Source organism: Thermobia domestica, chromosome 3, assembly GCF_964235325.1.
Source record: "Thermobia domestica chromosome 3, izTheDome1.hap1.1, whole genome shotgun sequence".
In the NCBI taxonomy this organism is placed as follows: Eukaryota; Metazoa; Arthropoda; class Insecta; order Zygentoma; family Lepismatidae; genus Thermobia; species Thermobia domestica.
Genome location: NC_137456.1, coordinates 65,411,406 through 65,427,099, shown reverse-complemented (window position 1 = coordinate 65,427,099; position 15,694 = coordinate 65,411,406). Strand labels below are relative to the sequence as shown.

Here is a 15,694-nt window from a genome sequence, read left to right as displayed (position 1 = left end):
ACATTGAAATTTTCCATTTTCTTCCGTCTCAGTACTTATCTATTTGCAGATAAAATATACCGAGTGCGCAGGAAAAGTTAAGTTCTCTTCATTACGCTTTTAAATTAATTTATGTTTCGTTTGCATTTTTTAAAATTTTCTCTTATATTTTAATATAAAAGAATAAAAAAAATGATAGTAATAGATGTTTTAAATAATCTTTCTTGTACTTGACATATTTATAAAAGATTGAAAAACGATTAGAATATATAATGAAATGGTTCATAAGAAAATCATGTTTAAAAATGTGACCAACATTTGATTTAAAACATAAAAAAAAAGACTTATTTGAACTTTCGCACCAAACGCGCTATTGCATTTAATAATATCAGCACAGTAGTAGTTCAGCCAAAGAAATTAAAAAAAAAAAAACTGAATTTTTATGTTTGAAAAACAATAAGCCAATCTGACGTATTTTATTGCAGATTCAAGTCTGTCGATCGGCGTTTGTTTTCCATTAGATTGAAAGAGGAAATAATTTTACTTTGGAGATTCTTATTAATATCATTGTGCTATAGAATGACAATTACTGATGAGATAATTCTTATTCTATGTCAGAGGCGTTCTTTTAAAGTCACATTAAGTTACTATGGTCACGTAAGTTACAGATACATTTGGTAACGTGTGTGAGATTTCGTATATTTTAAAGAAAAACTTATCATATTACTAACTCGCAATGTAATCTGTTTTAATACTTTAACCCACTAATCTCCAGTGTATCACAGGTATCACATTGATTTCCTGTTGACCATATAAAGTTAGTTTCAAACGTTTTACACAAATACTCATTGTACTTTACCAGCCACACAAGAACCTTTGTAGCAAGCTTTGTTTCGTTCCTTTTCTTCAGGTTTTAGCAATTTTATTCAACTTTTCTTGTCAGTAGCTGCATGTGGCTCATGAAGTTCTCGAGCGCCCTTCAGTTTCCGGATATATTTTATTTATTCCTATGATAAGTAAGTATTTAACTCTAATAATTTATTTTTCCTGTATCTAAAACAGTCAATAATTACTCTGGTAAAATAGTAATTGTTCATGTACTAAATTAAAGTTGTAAACTACGTCTGTTACTCTACTACGTCTGAGTCACAGGTGTCACATTGGGTTTCCAATTCATTAAAAAACACTTTTTTGGACATTTCTGTTATCTAAGACCCTCATTTAGTGAACCATGAAAGTTTTGTTCAAAAATTCTTACTTGCACAATGTTTGGGTTTTTGTGGGTTAAAAACGATAGGTCAGCGCTTCGGAATATAATAAGTATAATTTTTTAGCAACATAAACAGTCCTGAAACATTGGTAACTTAGGTCACACATATTAAACCTACTTACGCATTCATCTACATATTTTCTTTCACAAAATCAAAAACGTATAACGAACATCGGCGCTACTGATTACACTGAAGCATAAAACTTTCAGAGAACAAAACTAACCATGACACGTTGTATTTTGAATCCTGCCATGTGTTGGAAATTCATAGAACCAGAGAGTGACTTAAGTGACAAACAATTATAGGACTGAAGTTTCTTTTTCTAAAAAAATTAACAAAGATACTCACTAAAAAAGAAATTTTATATTTTTCATTTCTATATATAAAAAAAAAAAAAACTTCTGATTACGATTGTAGTGATTTTATTTTGCATCACATAACCTACTTGTCAATGTAGAATAACTACTTCAAACTTTGAAAATGCTATTGGAATAGGTAACGTATGTGACAAAATTAATAATTTTTATATTATTTTCAAATAACTCTGAGATATATATATTTCCCTACTAATTCTGTTTCAAGGATTAACAGCAAGAATCCTGCCTCCCTTTAAAGTAGAAACTGGATAAATTAACTTTTGAATATCCTATGCATGCCGGAGTTAAGTGAGAAGAAAGCAGCAGTATTTATGTTGTGTAAAAGTTTATAACATGGTACTGGAATATATAAAGACTATTGCTTTCTTCTTTATTCTAAATTTTTATGTTTCCTCATGACGTAATATGGCGAAATAAGTCGAAATAAGTCGGTAATACGTTTCCTATTGAAGTCAAAATAGGACGCATTATTTCGCTGGCGGTCGAATCGTTAGATTCAGAGGCTCATAAAAAATAAAATTAATCTCAAAAGATTAGTTTGTATAGAAAGAATATTTATTGATATAAACTCAAGATTTTGTTTTGTACATTACATATACATATATTTATTGTCTTCATAAATAATGCCATGTTAAAGTCTACATATGAGAAACCAAATTTGAGAACAAAATGATATATATATGAAATATTATATTTTCAAACAGAAAAATAAAGAATCTGTAAACTTTGTATATACACAAGGAAGAAGACGCTGCTACACAAAGCAGCTCAAGTGGCAACAGTTTGTGACGATGTTTATAAAAATCAACAACTGTGGCGGACGACTTATGATTCTGCTGCAACTGAAAATAAAGAAAACAAATACAGTTCAGTGTAATACGCTTTCGAAAAATAAATGAATATAATACATATTTTGACATACAGAATTATAAATAACATTAACATTAAAAAAAAAGATTAAAAAAAAGACAGTTATAATTGATATGCCATATTGCACCAAAATCGAGTCACTTCGGTGAAAGTTATCGAATAAAATTGTTCTATTATATTATTTAAATAAGGGAACTTCAAAATTTTGGGGCATTTATTTTCTTTTATCCTCTTTAACCCACTTGCTCTTGACCTTTTTCAATTGCAAGCAAGGGGATGATCGGGATGCCCTAAAGAAAATATACACTATATTTTATCAAAATTGAATAATTTTTACGTAGTTTATCCCGGAAAATTGTTCCGTATACATATTTGTAAACTTGCAACATGGGGTGGATGTTATTCGCTTTTATCCCCTTTATTATTGAAGAATTGCAACTCCAAACAATAGAATGAATATTTCGGAAAGTTTGAGGGAGGCACATATCAAATTTCATCAAAATTAGACAAACGCCGGTTAAGCTGAATGGTAGAAAGTTTCCTTCAATTAATTCAAATGTTACTGTATAACGTTGAAGTAATTGTTTACATTTTTTCCTTCAATTAATTCAAATGTTACTGTATAACGTTGAAGTAATTGTTTACATTTTTTTCCTTCAATTAATTCAAATGTTACTGTATAACGTTGAAGTACTTGTTTACATTTTTTCCTTCAATTAATTCAAATGTTACTGTATAACGTTGAAGTAATTATTTACATTTTTTCCTTCAATTAATTCAAATGTTACTGTATAACGTTGAAGTACTTGTTTACATTTTTTTCCTTCAATTAATTCAAATGTTACTCTATAACGTTGAAGTAATTATTTACATTTTTTCCTTCAATTAATTCAAATGTTACTGTATAACGTTGAAGTAATTGTTTCCATTTTTTTTTTCGTGTGTGTGTATGTGTGTGCATGTGTATATACAACAGTGACAAGAGAGACAAGAAAACTATTAATATAATTTTACCTTCTGCTGGTGGGGCTTCTGCTGGTGGAGCATCACCAGCTGGAGCAGCTTTATCACCTGCCTGAAACACAAAATAAAATTTATTTATTATTTATGAACAAAATTTCGTGTATATATCTTACTATGTAGTTACATATATATGAACGAAGTTGCATACAGTATATAATTTCAACTTAAAATTTACTCCCAATTTGCAAATAACCAAGAGTAGAGAAGGAATAATTTTGTTTACTTCATGTCAAACATAAATAATTCAATAATTCTTACGCGCATGGGTGAAAGATGTAGCGTGTAGTTGTCAATATATATATATGGAAAGCAATTTTACACTACATTAACAACAAGAAACAAAAAAATACTTGTGAAGGAAGTCTGCGAAGACGTACGTATGTATTTAAAGTCACAAGTCCGGCTTTCATCTATAGTAATTAAAAATGGCAGGCCTCTGAATTCGAATCGTGAATTTTCGATTGCCAAGCAAAAATATTAATGTTTCATCCACGCCCATAAGAATTTATGAATTAATTATATTTTGACATGAAGCGAACAAAATTATTCTTTTTCTATTCTTGGTTATTTGCAAATTGGGAGTAAATTTCAAGTTAACATTTGGTTTGAAAGCAATCTGATTGAAAACTGGAAATGCGATTTTTTTTTTCAAAGAGAATCTGAGGCTCTACTAGTATTCAAATAAATAATAAAATAAATAGAACAATGTAAATCAATTCAGAAAGTACTTCTTATTTCATACATATAAATCTATGAATAAGTACGAAATGAAATGTTTATCTAACTATAGTTAACTGTATTTAAATGGGTAATTAATCCGAAGCAAATATCGAATATCCTAAAGCAGGGAATTCTTATAAGATTGTAAACATAATCCTGAAAAACATGTCAAACAATTCTCATGGCATGGGGTGAATCTATCATTTTTAGATTCCAGAAAGCTATTTAGTTAAATTTTGACTTTGAGAAACTTACTTTAGGGCTGGATCATAATTATCTTGAAATGGTATGAATGCAAAAGTTTCGGGCAAGAAAATGCTTTTGCTAGTCTTTGACTGCGAAACGACTAATTTTGGAAAGAGTAGTAATGATTTTCATAAAAATTAAATTAATCTACCGTATCTGTGTGCAGGAAGAAGTGATTTAACTACTTGAATTCTTGTGAAAACTCATTTAAGATGGAAGGGATCTAAAGTTTTTTATGAAATGAAATAGATGCATCGTTTTCACATGTACAAGAAAGCGATTTAGTTAGGTCTTGACATTGGGAAAATCCGTTTAGGAATGACTTTTAAAAAACTGGAAGAAATTGAGTTCCATCTTATAAAGCAAAAGTCCGCTTTTCAGATATTACAAGTAAATCGATTAAACATAGATAACTGTAACTTAAATGGATGATGTCTAAAGCAGCTATGTAACTTAAAGATCCTTTATTTAACGCTGAATTTTAAGCTACGAGTAACCTTAAAACAAGTACATATGAAGACACCTAAAGAAATATATTTTTTACAGTCACGTTAGTGGTCCGTGTAAAATTGTAACGTTTTTAGGATTATGCTAGTGAGTCTTATAAGATTGTAAGGTTTTTAGGATTATGTTATTGGGCCGTATAAGATTGTAACATTTTTAGGATTACGCTAGTGAGCCTTACAAGATTGTAACGTTTTCAGGATTACGGTAGTGGGCATTATAAGATTGTATAGGGGTATATTAGGGTATAGAATACTGGCCGCTTCAACATAGATTCATTCATAAATGTAATTTTAGCGTGATCTCATTTATTGTCCTTATCAGAGTTTATTTAATTTAAAACCAAAAAATTAACTATCTTTTATAAATAGCGTTTGACATGTCCGTGATTTTATCTGTCAAATTTATTAACTTAATATACATGTTAAATATTAGTCAGATAACACTATAATGATCATAGATAAGAAGAAATAACTGTGTTTTAATATAGACGTGAAGTGCTACAATCGATCATGAGACACTTCCAGATAAATTAGATATTACATAATTTTTCAAAATCTCCAACTCAGTCAGTAGATAATGTCATCTTGAACAACTTCATATTCGTAAATTTTCGCGAGCTTTCCCGTTCATCCCACTTCGTTATTTGACAAGTTTCCATTATTATTTATTTGCATTTACTATTCATCTTTCTTGAAGTATAGAGCATAACTCTGAGAGGAAAAAAAGAAGTAAGGCTTCATTTCATCTTCGATGTCTAGTATAATATTTGTGAGAATGAAATCATATGTTCTGCCATTTCAATTAGCTAATCGATCTGATTCCTTACTGATTATTAAGAGTTCCGGGAAGCAGTGTTCCAGGACCCCTTTTTTCTCTTTTCAGCAGTGCGTATAATATATCAGCGATAGGCGACATAAAATTAAAAAAAAAAACCTTAACCCAATCATTTAAAAATAAACAACTAAACAAATAATAATATCATCATCATCATCATAGGTATTCTGCCATTATTGGCAGGTCATTTGCTGCAACTGAGAAGCTTTCATTCTCCACAGACCTCCGTTAACCTTTTCGTCCTTACGTACGATTTCTCTATTTTGTTGTCGTTCATTAATTATAGTCTCCTTCGCCCCTCCTTCTCTTTCCTGCCACCATACCCTCTAGCACGTCTCTTATGAAACAATTCCTTCTTAGTCAGTGTCCCAACTAGTTTCTTTTCCTCTTCTTAATAATATCTAAAATTGTTCTTTTCTCCCCCACCATTTCTAACACCCTCTCATTTGTTTTCTGCTCGACCCAACTAATTCTTTCCATTCTTCTCCACACCCACATTTCGAAGGCTTCCAATTATTTTTCATCATTTTGGCGTAGTATCTATTTTTCTGACCCATGCAGCACACGAAGTATTTTATAAGTTTTTTCTCAACTCTTTATTCGATTACCCACAAAATAGACTTTCCTTCCTCCTAAAGGCTTCTTTCGCCATTCCTATTTTTGCTTCTATTTTACATTTTATATCATCACTAATATAATACTACCCAGATATCGAAAACTACTCACTTGTTCTATTTTCTCCCCTCCTGCTTCTATATTTGACACCAACCTCTTCGTTCCAATCATCATGACTTTTGTCTTTCTAACGTTTATTTTCATCCCGTATTCTTCACAGCCCTTTCTCACGTTTTTCTAACATCTTAGAACCTATAATAACGTGCCCTAGATATTAAGTGAAAGTATTTAACAACTAAGACAGTATTTTTATTTACTTATTCCTCATAGTATAAAAGAGTACAGTATTTTCTTCAAACGTTTCATTACTCACTTAAAGGTACAGAGCTCCATGCTTAAACTGATAAATATATTCAGTAATTATTAGTAAGGGAAAACAAAACAACGGTATCTTGATTTCTCATCTCTACAACGCGAGTTTGAGTTCTGTTCGCGTTATGTAGATGTTTCGCGGAACTCACACACATACACACATACGAGGAAGGATGTGAGCGTGTGTTATATCGGACTCCTTTTCCTTTATTTTAAATAATAATTACATACAACATAAAGCACCTTTTGGAGCTACTATATACAATGATTTTAGATTTCTGTAAATAATTACATTGCAAATCTACTAGTGCACTGATTATAAGTAACGTTTTATCAATCAATATTGGAAAACTAGAGAACATTGAACTCACATTTTAATTGAATTTGATTTGACTGTTTCTTATTTGGTATCCGCTATTTAAGCAATACACTCTTTCCATTTATTGGTATTCTCTTTTGTGTGCAAGGTATTTTCAGTATGTAGAAACAAGTACTCAAAAGCGGCTTTACTTTGTTTCACTTTTCCTAATTTGTAGAGCTAGCACGTGTTCCATTTCATATTGTGAACAGTGTTTTCTAAAGCCCCGATGTATTTGAAGTAGTCGTGGATTCCAAATGGAGAGTCCCATCAACATGAGTAAGAATATGTAAAGATTTCTAAAGCTTCAAACTTTTGATGACAACGTTCAGATGGTCTGCATCAGACTTCCAACTGTAATATATTGACGTGTAAACACAGTCACTTCCAGAATCCCAAAATTGATGTTTGCGATCTTTATTTGGAATGACTTGAACTAACTAACTAACTAACTCTATGGCCTATGGAACCCGAAGGTTCAGTGCCGCGTTCACAAAAGCTCTCCACTGACTTCTATCCTTAGTTAACTGCCTCCAGTTTCTATTTTGTATTCCTATCTCTGCGAGATCCATCTTAATATTGTCCTCTCATCTGCGCCTAGGTCTTCCTAATGGTCGTTTTCAGATTGGTCTTCCAGTCAAGACTTTGAAAGCGTTTCTACCTTCTTCCATTCTAGCTACATGACCTGCCCACCTAAGCCTCCTACACTTGACGACCCTAACAATGTTGGGTAAACCATATAAATTATGTAGTTCCTCGTTATGAAGTTTCCGCCATTCCCCATTCCCGTTCCTCTTGGTTCCGAATATTCTTCTCAGGATCTTGTTCTCAAATACTTTCAGTCTATGTTCTTCCCTCAGAGTAAGTGACCATGTTTCGCAGCCATACAGAACTACAGGCATGATTATCGTTTTATATATTTTAAGCTTCAAATTCCTCGACAGAATCCGCGACGACAAGAGATTTTGAACCGAATAGTAACACGAATTCCCTGCTTTTAGTCGACATTTAATGACTTGAACAACCAATCGAATTTTCTGTTTTAGGTTATAATAGCTGAAATGCCTGTTCTTCTCATGGGGAGAATAGATTTATGGAAAATATTTGAAACCTCTCCCCTCTTATGATATGCATGGAGAATGAATTTGGACTTAAACAGCATCTGAAGTGTCACTATTCATCTCAGACGTTCCGAAAATTATGAATTGGATATTTGTATCGGTCGTTTTTTTATTATTTTTGTACGTGGGGGATAAATTTAGACAAGTGGCATTGGAAGTGTCAGTCTTTGTCTCAGCGACACCGAAAACTATAGATTGGACACTAATATCGATCTTTTTTAGTTATTTTTATACGTTATCCCTTTCCACCCTCTTCCCTCTCCTCATACCGGTGAGGAATGAATTAGGCCTTGAACAGCATCAGGAGTATCAATATCTCAGCGACCCTGAAAACTATGGATAAAACACTAATATCAATTCTTTTCGACTATTTTTACATGATATCTTATCCCCCACCCTCACAACTTACCATCTTTGCTAATGGTAGATGAATTTGAACTTAAAGGATTTTGGAGTGTCACTACTCATCTTAGCAACCTCCTCAGAATAGACTGGATACTGATATCAGTTGTTTTCGATTATTTTTACACTTCATCCTCTTTTCACCCTCATCTCTCATCTGTGTGCGAATAGGGAATGGGTTGAGGCTTAAATGTAATCGAGAGTGCAACTATTCAACTCAGCGTTCCTGAAAACTGTGGAATGGACACTATTATTGATCGTTTTCGTTTATTTTTATGTCACCCCATCACCTCTTCTCTTCCTTGCCAGAGATGTGCCGAAAACATAAGATAGATCAGGATCCATTCATGTATTGAAAGTCACCAAAATTTTTGCAATGGTCTAGGAAGAGTTAAATATCAAACATCGTTACATTCAGTTTTACTTATCTCGATACATTTTCAGGTCTTTTCATACATACATACTTTTAACAATCTCGCATGACCAAAAGTTTCAGGGTTTCAAGTCTAGAGACCCTGCTGCCCAAGAAATTGGTCCCTGCGACCAGCCCATCTCTGATCGAATTGTTCGTATACGTGGAATATTTCACCTGAATATGAAGTGTGCATAGGGGAGAGAGGTTGTACTATTGAAAATAATTCTGAAATTAGAAATTTTTACAACATTTTCAAGTACATATTTTCAGCGACAGTATTCTATTCAAAGAGGAATATCATATAGGAGACCTACCAAATGTTTCATGGTAATGGCACGGTATATATTAACATTGGGATAGTCCCGTTCATATTTTTCAAACTCATGTGAATGCTCTCGCCCCCATGTTTGGTCTATTCACCTTACCCGATACATGAAAAGTGTTCCCATCTGAAAATACAATTAATATCGGTGCAAATAAAAAAAAAAAAAAAAATGTTTCTCACTTAAGTTCTGTACCAAACAATTAAGTTCTAAATTGTTTTTCTAGTTATTAGGAGCATGCTAGTCTTGTATTTTGTACTGCCATTCGCTCATAATTTTACAGCTCTTCTTCACTCGAAATTCTGCGGATTTAATTTCTTTTTTATTTTATTTTATTTTATTTATTTATTTATTTATTTATTTATTTATTTTGAATTCTAGAGCACTCACAGTTTCAATCTTTTACATGATAATTGCAGGTCTATTACTACGAGATAAATAAGCAGCCCTTTAAATTTCTTTAAAGTTTGTAACAACTCTCTAATGCTTCGTTCACAGCTTTCTTTCTACGAACTTACTGGAACTCGTTACAAACTGCAATTCACGATTTAAAATTCAACAAACCACCGAGTGCACTGCGCCTTCTTCTGAATTACTGCCATCTACGGTAAACAAATAGCAGCTTGTTGTTCATGAGACACTGCCAATGTTGTCAATTCAAAAATTTTAGTTTATCCTATATACTTTGCACACCATTTCGTGCTATTGCGATTCTCTGCTCGGGATCAACGACATTCTCAAACCTGGCGAGACTTCAAAGCATCTTGTTCAATGCTTTTACATCATTAAAGATTCTTATATTTTTAACAATCTTAAAAGCCTTAATCAATGTGTAGAAAGAGAAAGAACGCGAGAGAAGCACATTTTCTAGGACTTTTTTTTTTTATTATTTAATGATCAATGACGCAGTGTTGACAACAAATTACACAGACATGAGCCAAAATATTGTAAAATTGAACTGTTATGTGATTATCTAATTCATGCTTACGTAATTTCTTTCTGATTCTGTTCTTACTTGCATACATAACTACATTCAAATCTTACGTATTCATTTGTAAATTCGATCATGATACGAGTAATTACCAAGTATTGAACGATTTTTAATTCTGACTTATTCACATTAATACACATTGCAACAGACTGTTTATTCTGTTCCAGTTTTATTTTGTCTAAATAGTTGTATTCAATGTTTAATGCTTATTGGCTTATTTATTTATTGGCTTATTTATTTGTTTAATTTTGATTACTGAATGTTATTTTAATGTATTAAATTTTATTAGAATTTTGCATTCATGTTTATAAGCTTTATGTACTAGAGACCATGTCATCTCTTTAAATACTGAGTAGGTGTATTTTTTTCTTCTAATGGATTGTGAGAAGAAGATGTAACAAAATGTTTTTCTTAGAAGAAAGGTTGAAATTATTATTCCTTGCAAAATAATTAGAGTTATTTTCATTATTAGAAATTTTTAGATAGTTTGGTTTCAATTTTTTTTCAAACAAAGGAACTTCAACTGTTTGATTAACTCACTACTCGTGCCGAACTTGCACTTCAAGTCGAAGTCTGATAAATTAATCCCAATTACAAGCTTCCCATGACCGAAACAAGATCCGTCCTGTTATGAGAGGTTATCCGTTCCACCCCGGTAGTTCTCTCCATTCTTCTCCATGCCTACATTTCGAAATCTTTCAACCGTTTTCGCGTAATGTCCATGCTTCTGCCCCATACAGTACAATATTTCACACGAAACATTTTATGAATCTTTTTCTAAACTTTTTATTCAAGGATTTACAAAATAGACTTTTCTTCCTCCCAAATGCTTTCTTCTCCGTTTTTATCTCACGTTCGTATTTCATGTCATCATAAAAATACTATCCAGGTATCAAAAACTATTCACCTGTTCTGTTCTCTTCCCTTCTTGTTCTATATTTGACCCTGAAAAGTTTGTTTCAATCACCATGGCTTTTGTTTTTTTTTAACATTTATTTCCATCCCATATTCTTCACACTTTTCTCTCAAATTTTCTAACATCTTAATGCTAGAGGGTATGGTGGTAGCAAAAAGAGGAATGGGGCGAAGGAGGCTACAGTTGATAGAGTTATCAAAGCACAAAAATCGCACGTGAAGACCACAAGGTTACTTGAAGACCATGGTGCATAGAAGCTTCTCAGTCACAGCAAGTGACCTGTCATTAATGGTAGAATACATATGATGATGATCATCTTTTTATACGCTTCCCTACTACTGGTTGCGTTACTTATTTGTATTCAATGTATACATTTTATAGAACTCACGAATTACATTAGGTCATTCTCTAAAGGATTTTCTATTGTCTGATTATAAATTTTCAGCATATATACATATTTTTATTTTCGTCCTTGAATTTCATTTGCAGAATGAAATAGTGATCTAAGCTTTGGAGAGACCTTTTGTTTAATGGTTCATTTTGAAGTTACTCTCAAAATATTTTCTAAACCATTAAGTTTACGTTTTATAAATGAAGAAATACTCATTAACTATAACCAAATTGTAAATAAATAAATAAATAAATAAAATAAAAAGAATTGACATATGTACATGGGTAGTCCCAGAAGTATTCAACCTGACGTATAGATGGGGGATTGTTGTTTGAAAAACATTACTATGATCAAAAGTACCAACTTTATAAAATTAAATTTGAAGACGCTACGTTGTTTAGTATTTGTTTGGTAGCTATCAATAGTGAACGCTCTCTGTAAATTTGTAAACATGTTAAAAATGGCTCATCATTACGTGATACAATACTTTGATTTCAAAGATCTCAGTCCAACCAATATCAAAGCCGAGCTAGATTCTATTCTTCGAGAGTCTGCTCCTTCGTTTACAAGAGTTAAATGTTATGTGGCAGTTTAAACGAGGCCGTACTAGCTGCAAAGACGAACATCGCAGAGGTCGATCCAATGAAGTGATCACGTCAAATAAGGTGAAGACAATCTACAAAATGGTATTGGATGACCATCGACTGAAAGTGCGTAAGCTAGCAGACTTGGTAGGTATTTCAAAAAGTGCTATACATTGCACATTGATTGAAACTTTGGACACACGAAAGCTGTATGTGAGATGGTTGCAGCGTTTCCTCATAATGCAACTAACACAGCGTCGTGAGGATGTTTCAATCGAGTGTTTGGCGATGTTTCACAGCAATAAAGCCAAGCTTTTGCGTCGATGCACAACCATGGATGAAACATAGGTCATTACTTTACACTTGAGACAAAGGATGAGTCAAAACAATGACCTGAAAGGGGAGAGTCAGCTCCAAAGAAGGCGAAGACAGTTTCATCTGCTGGTAAGGTCATAGCATCAGTTTTTTTTTTTTGGGGGGGGGGGATGCGCGTGGGATAATTTTCATTGATTATCTTCAAAAAAGAAAAACTATCAACGGCAAGTATTATGTAAACTTATTGCAGTGTTTGAGTGATAAAATCAAGAAGAAACGGCCGCATTAAAAAGAAAAGTGTTGTTTCATGGAGACAATGCACCAATTTACACATCCGTTATCACGATGTGATAAATTAAAGAGTTAAATTTCGAATTGCTTCCTGACGTACCCTATTCACCAGATTTAGCCCTCTCGGATTATCTTCACTTTCCAAAGTTGAAAAAAATGACTCGATAGTAAAATATTCGCCAACAATGAAGAGACGGAGTTTGCGGTTAATGATTATTTTGAGGAGCTCGACGGTTTACATTATAAACAGGGTATTGAAATTATTGAACATCGCTGGGGAGTGTGTCGACCGAAAAGGAGACTATGTTGAGAAATATAGGTTTTCCCATTTTTTTGTTTTCTTTGTTAGGTCGGGTACTTTTGGGACTACCCTCGTAATAAGTCACTATCAGGCTATATATATATATATATATATATATAATGATTCAATGATTCACTACCACGCTATAGATATATTTAATGATTCAATGATTCACTATCAGGCTATAGATATATTTAACGATTCAATGATTCACTATCAGGCTATAGATATATTTAATGATTCCTAATATATATACAAGGAAATATGTACAATTATTTTTTTATATAGGGTCTACTTACGTGATAATTCTTACTTGCTCCAGACACTAGTTAACAAATACTCCCTTATTCAACAAAGTCATGCATATTGAGAATTGAAAAAAAAATAAATCATTTCCTTCATTTAGGTACTTACTGTGTTATTTACTTACTGAAGAAACTCCTGTAAATTTTGGTAGTTCGGATACGGCATCGAAAACTTAAGTCCTACTACAATGTATACGAAGAATTAAAAAAAAAAATGCTCTTAACTTTTATCATTTTAACCTTATTGTTGAATATTAATAAAAAAATAATTTATGCTTCAGAAATTTTAATAATATTAGTTTCAGTCACAGGCTCGATATTGAAGTAAATTATAGATAGTTTATGAGGTTCTTCAAAGAGCATTATAGAAAATATTCTTCACTATTTTTGGTACATGATAATTCTTCCTTCTTGAAGTTGCACTATTATTTGCTGTCTGTTGAAGCTAATGAATGATATAGCCACGTAACTTACTAGAATCTTTCACAGTTTTCCTTCATTGCCAAGTTCTGCTACTTCTGATTCATATCTAGTAGTACTGTCTTTGTTCTTTGTAGTTGTTGGACTAACAAAATTTTGTTTTATTACTATTTTGATGATTAAGTTTACTTAGTTCTTTGGATGAATGGACAATTTATCAGTGTACCGGGTATGAATTTACGAAGCTGTTCTGGTTCTTCATGTGTTTGCAAGACGTATACCGTGTAGTAATGCCAGGAAACGTCTGCTATGTTCGATGGACAGAAAGTAGATTTCATTCATGGCAGCTAATCAATTACTAGTACCGCATATGTAACAAATAATCAAAACATGATTATCTTATTTCTACTAATCAGAAGATAGAACTAAACTGTGATTTGTAATACGTGTAAGAGTCACATTATTAAATGTGACTGCAATAAAGATAAAATAGTTATCTCGTATTGGGTTCTTTCATACTGAACACTATTATCATTAATTCAATTTTCGTAATACGTTGTAGTTTCAGGTTGATAAACTCAGAAATTTCTGCAAATGCAAAATTTTCTGGAATATAACTCAGTACATAGCATACGTTCAGAATATTAGTGTTTAAAAGAAAATATTAGATTCGTTCATTGCTTTCACATATAGATTGTTTCGTTACTAATATCAGCAAATTAATAACAAACCGGAACTTTTTGAACAGTAGATCAATGAATTTCTTATTTTCCTGCGTACATTCCAAGTCTAAGTCCAGTTAATACCAAGTCTTATATGTTACATCTAAAAAATCCTAATTCCGATTTAATTCTATTCTAGCTTATAGAATTTGAAAATTTCACTGCTTGATAACACTGATTGATTCAGGATTTTGTTTTAATAATATTTCATATTTTAACAAAACTTACTTTTCTCAAGATTGGAAAAAATGGACTAATTGTGTCATATGTGTGAAGTTGATTTTCCAATTACATTTTAAACTATTTTGAAGGACTTGGGATATAATGCTCCGCTTTACGGTTTGTCGTACGAGGTTTGTACTGTTTATCTGTTTATTATCTATGAATTTTGTTTCTCAATGTTTATGCATAAAATTTTATTTAATTTAATAATTTTCTTCAATTGTATATATTATTTACTCTATTTTGTTCGTACTCTTAATGCATAATTATTTGCTTTTAATGTCTATGTAACCTGCTTATGAAAATTCAGTTTCATAATTCTCAAGTTCTAACAAGAAAGACAAGCAAAATAAAATATATGATAATCATATAACATCGTAACGTTTCTATAATAAATAAAATTACTGTGGATGGTATGATTTGTTAATAAGTCAAAGCTAAGAAATTTTATTTATTGTTACCAAAATAATAGCTTTGTAAATGAATTTAAGATCGAGGAATACTATTTTGAAATTTAATTATTTTGGACAACTATGTTGGAAGAAGAGTCAACATGTAATACACGAGCTGAAATCAGATGGAAATGTTCCAATTATTGTTTTATTGAATTATTAAGTTTTGCTCTGAGAATTATTGCGAAATTATGATAATATTCTAATTGGAAAACCCAGCTCACTAAACGTTGTTAATATTTTTGCATCACCTTGGAGTAAATATGTCCATCTGACAACGTCAAAATTTATCGGAATTACAGGGTCATATATTGTTATGATTACCATACCTTTGACTATGCTATCTACAAA

At 31.9% G+C, this 15,694-nt stretch overlaps 1 protein-coding gene across 8 annotated transcripts in view; it reads right to left on the bottom strand.

Annotated features, from left to right (window-relative positions):
* Positions 1 to 2,195: 2,195 nt before the first annotated feature.
* wupA (troponin wings up A) overlaps positions 2,196 to 15,694 on the bottom strand; it is a 113,402-nt gene continuing 99,903 nt past the window's right edge. For all 8 annotated transcript variants that reach the window (XM_081751012.1, XM_081751011.1, XM_081751010.1 and 5 more), the window contains 2 exons: positions 3,512 to 3,572; positions 2,196 to 2,469 (listed from right to left, as the gene is read on the bottom strand). In XM_081751012.1, coding sequence (XP_081607138.1) covers positions 2,453 to 2,469; positions 3,512 to 3,572 — 78 coding nt within the window. In that variant the 3' untranslated portion in view covers positions 2,196 to 2,452. The remainder of the gene's footprint in view (positions 2,470 to 3,511; positions 3,573 to 15,694) is intronic.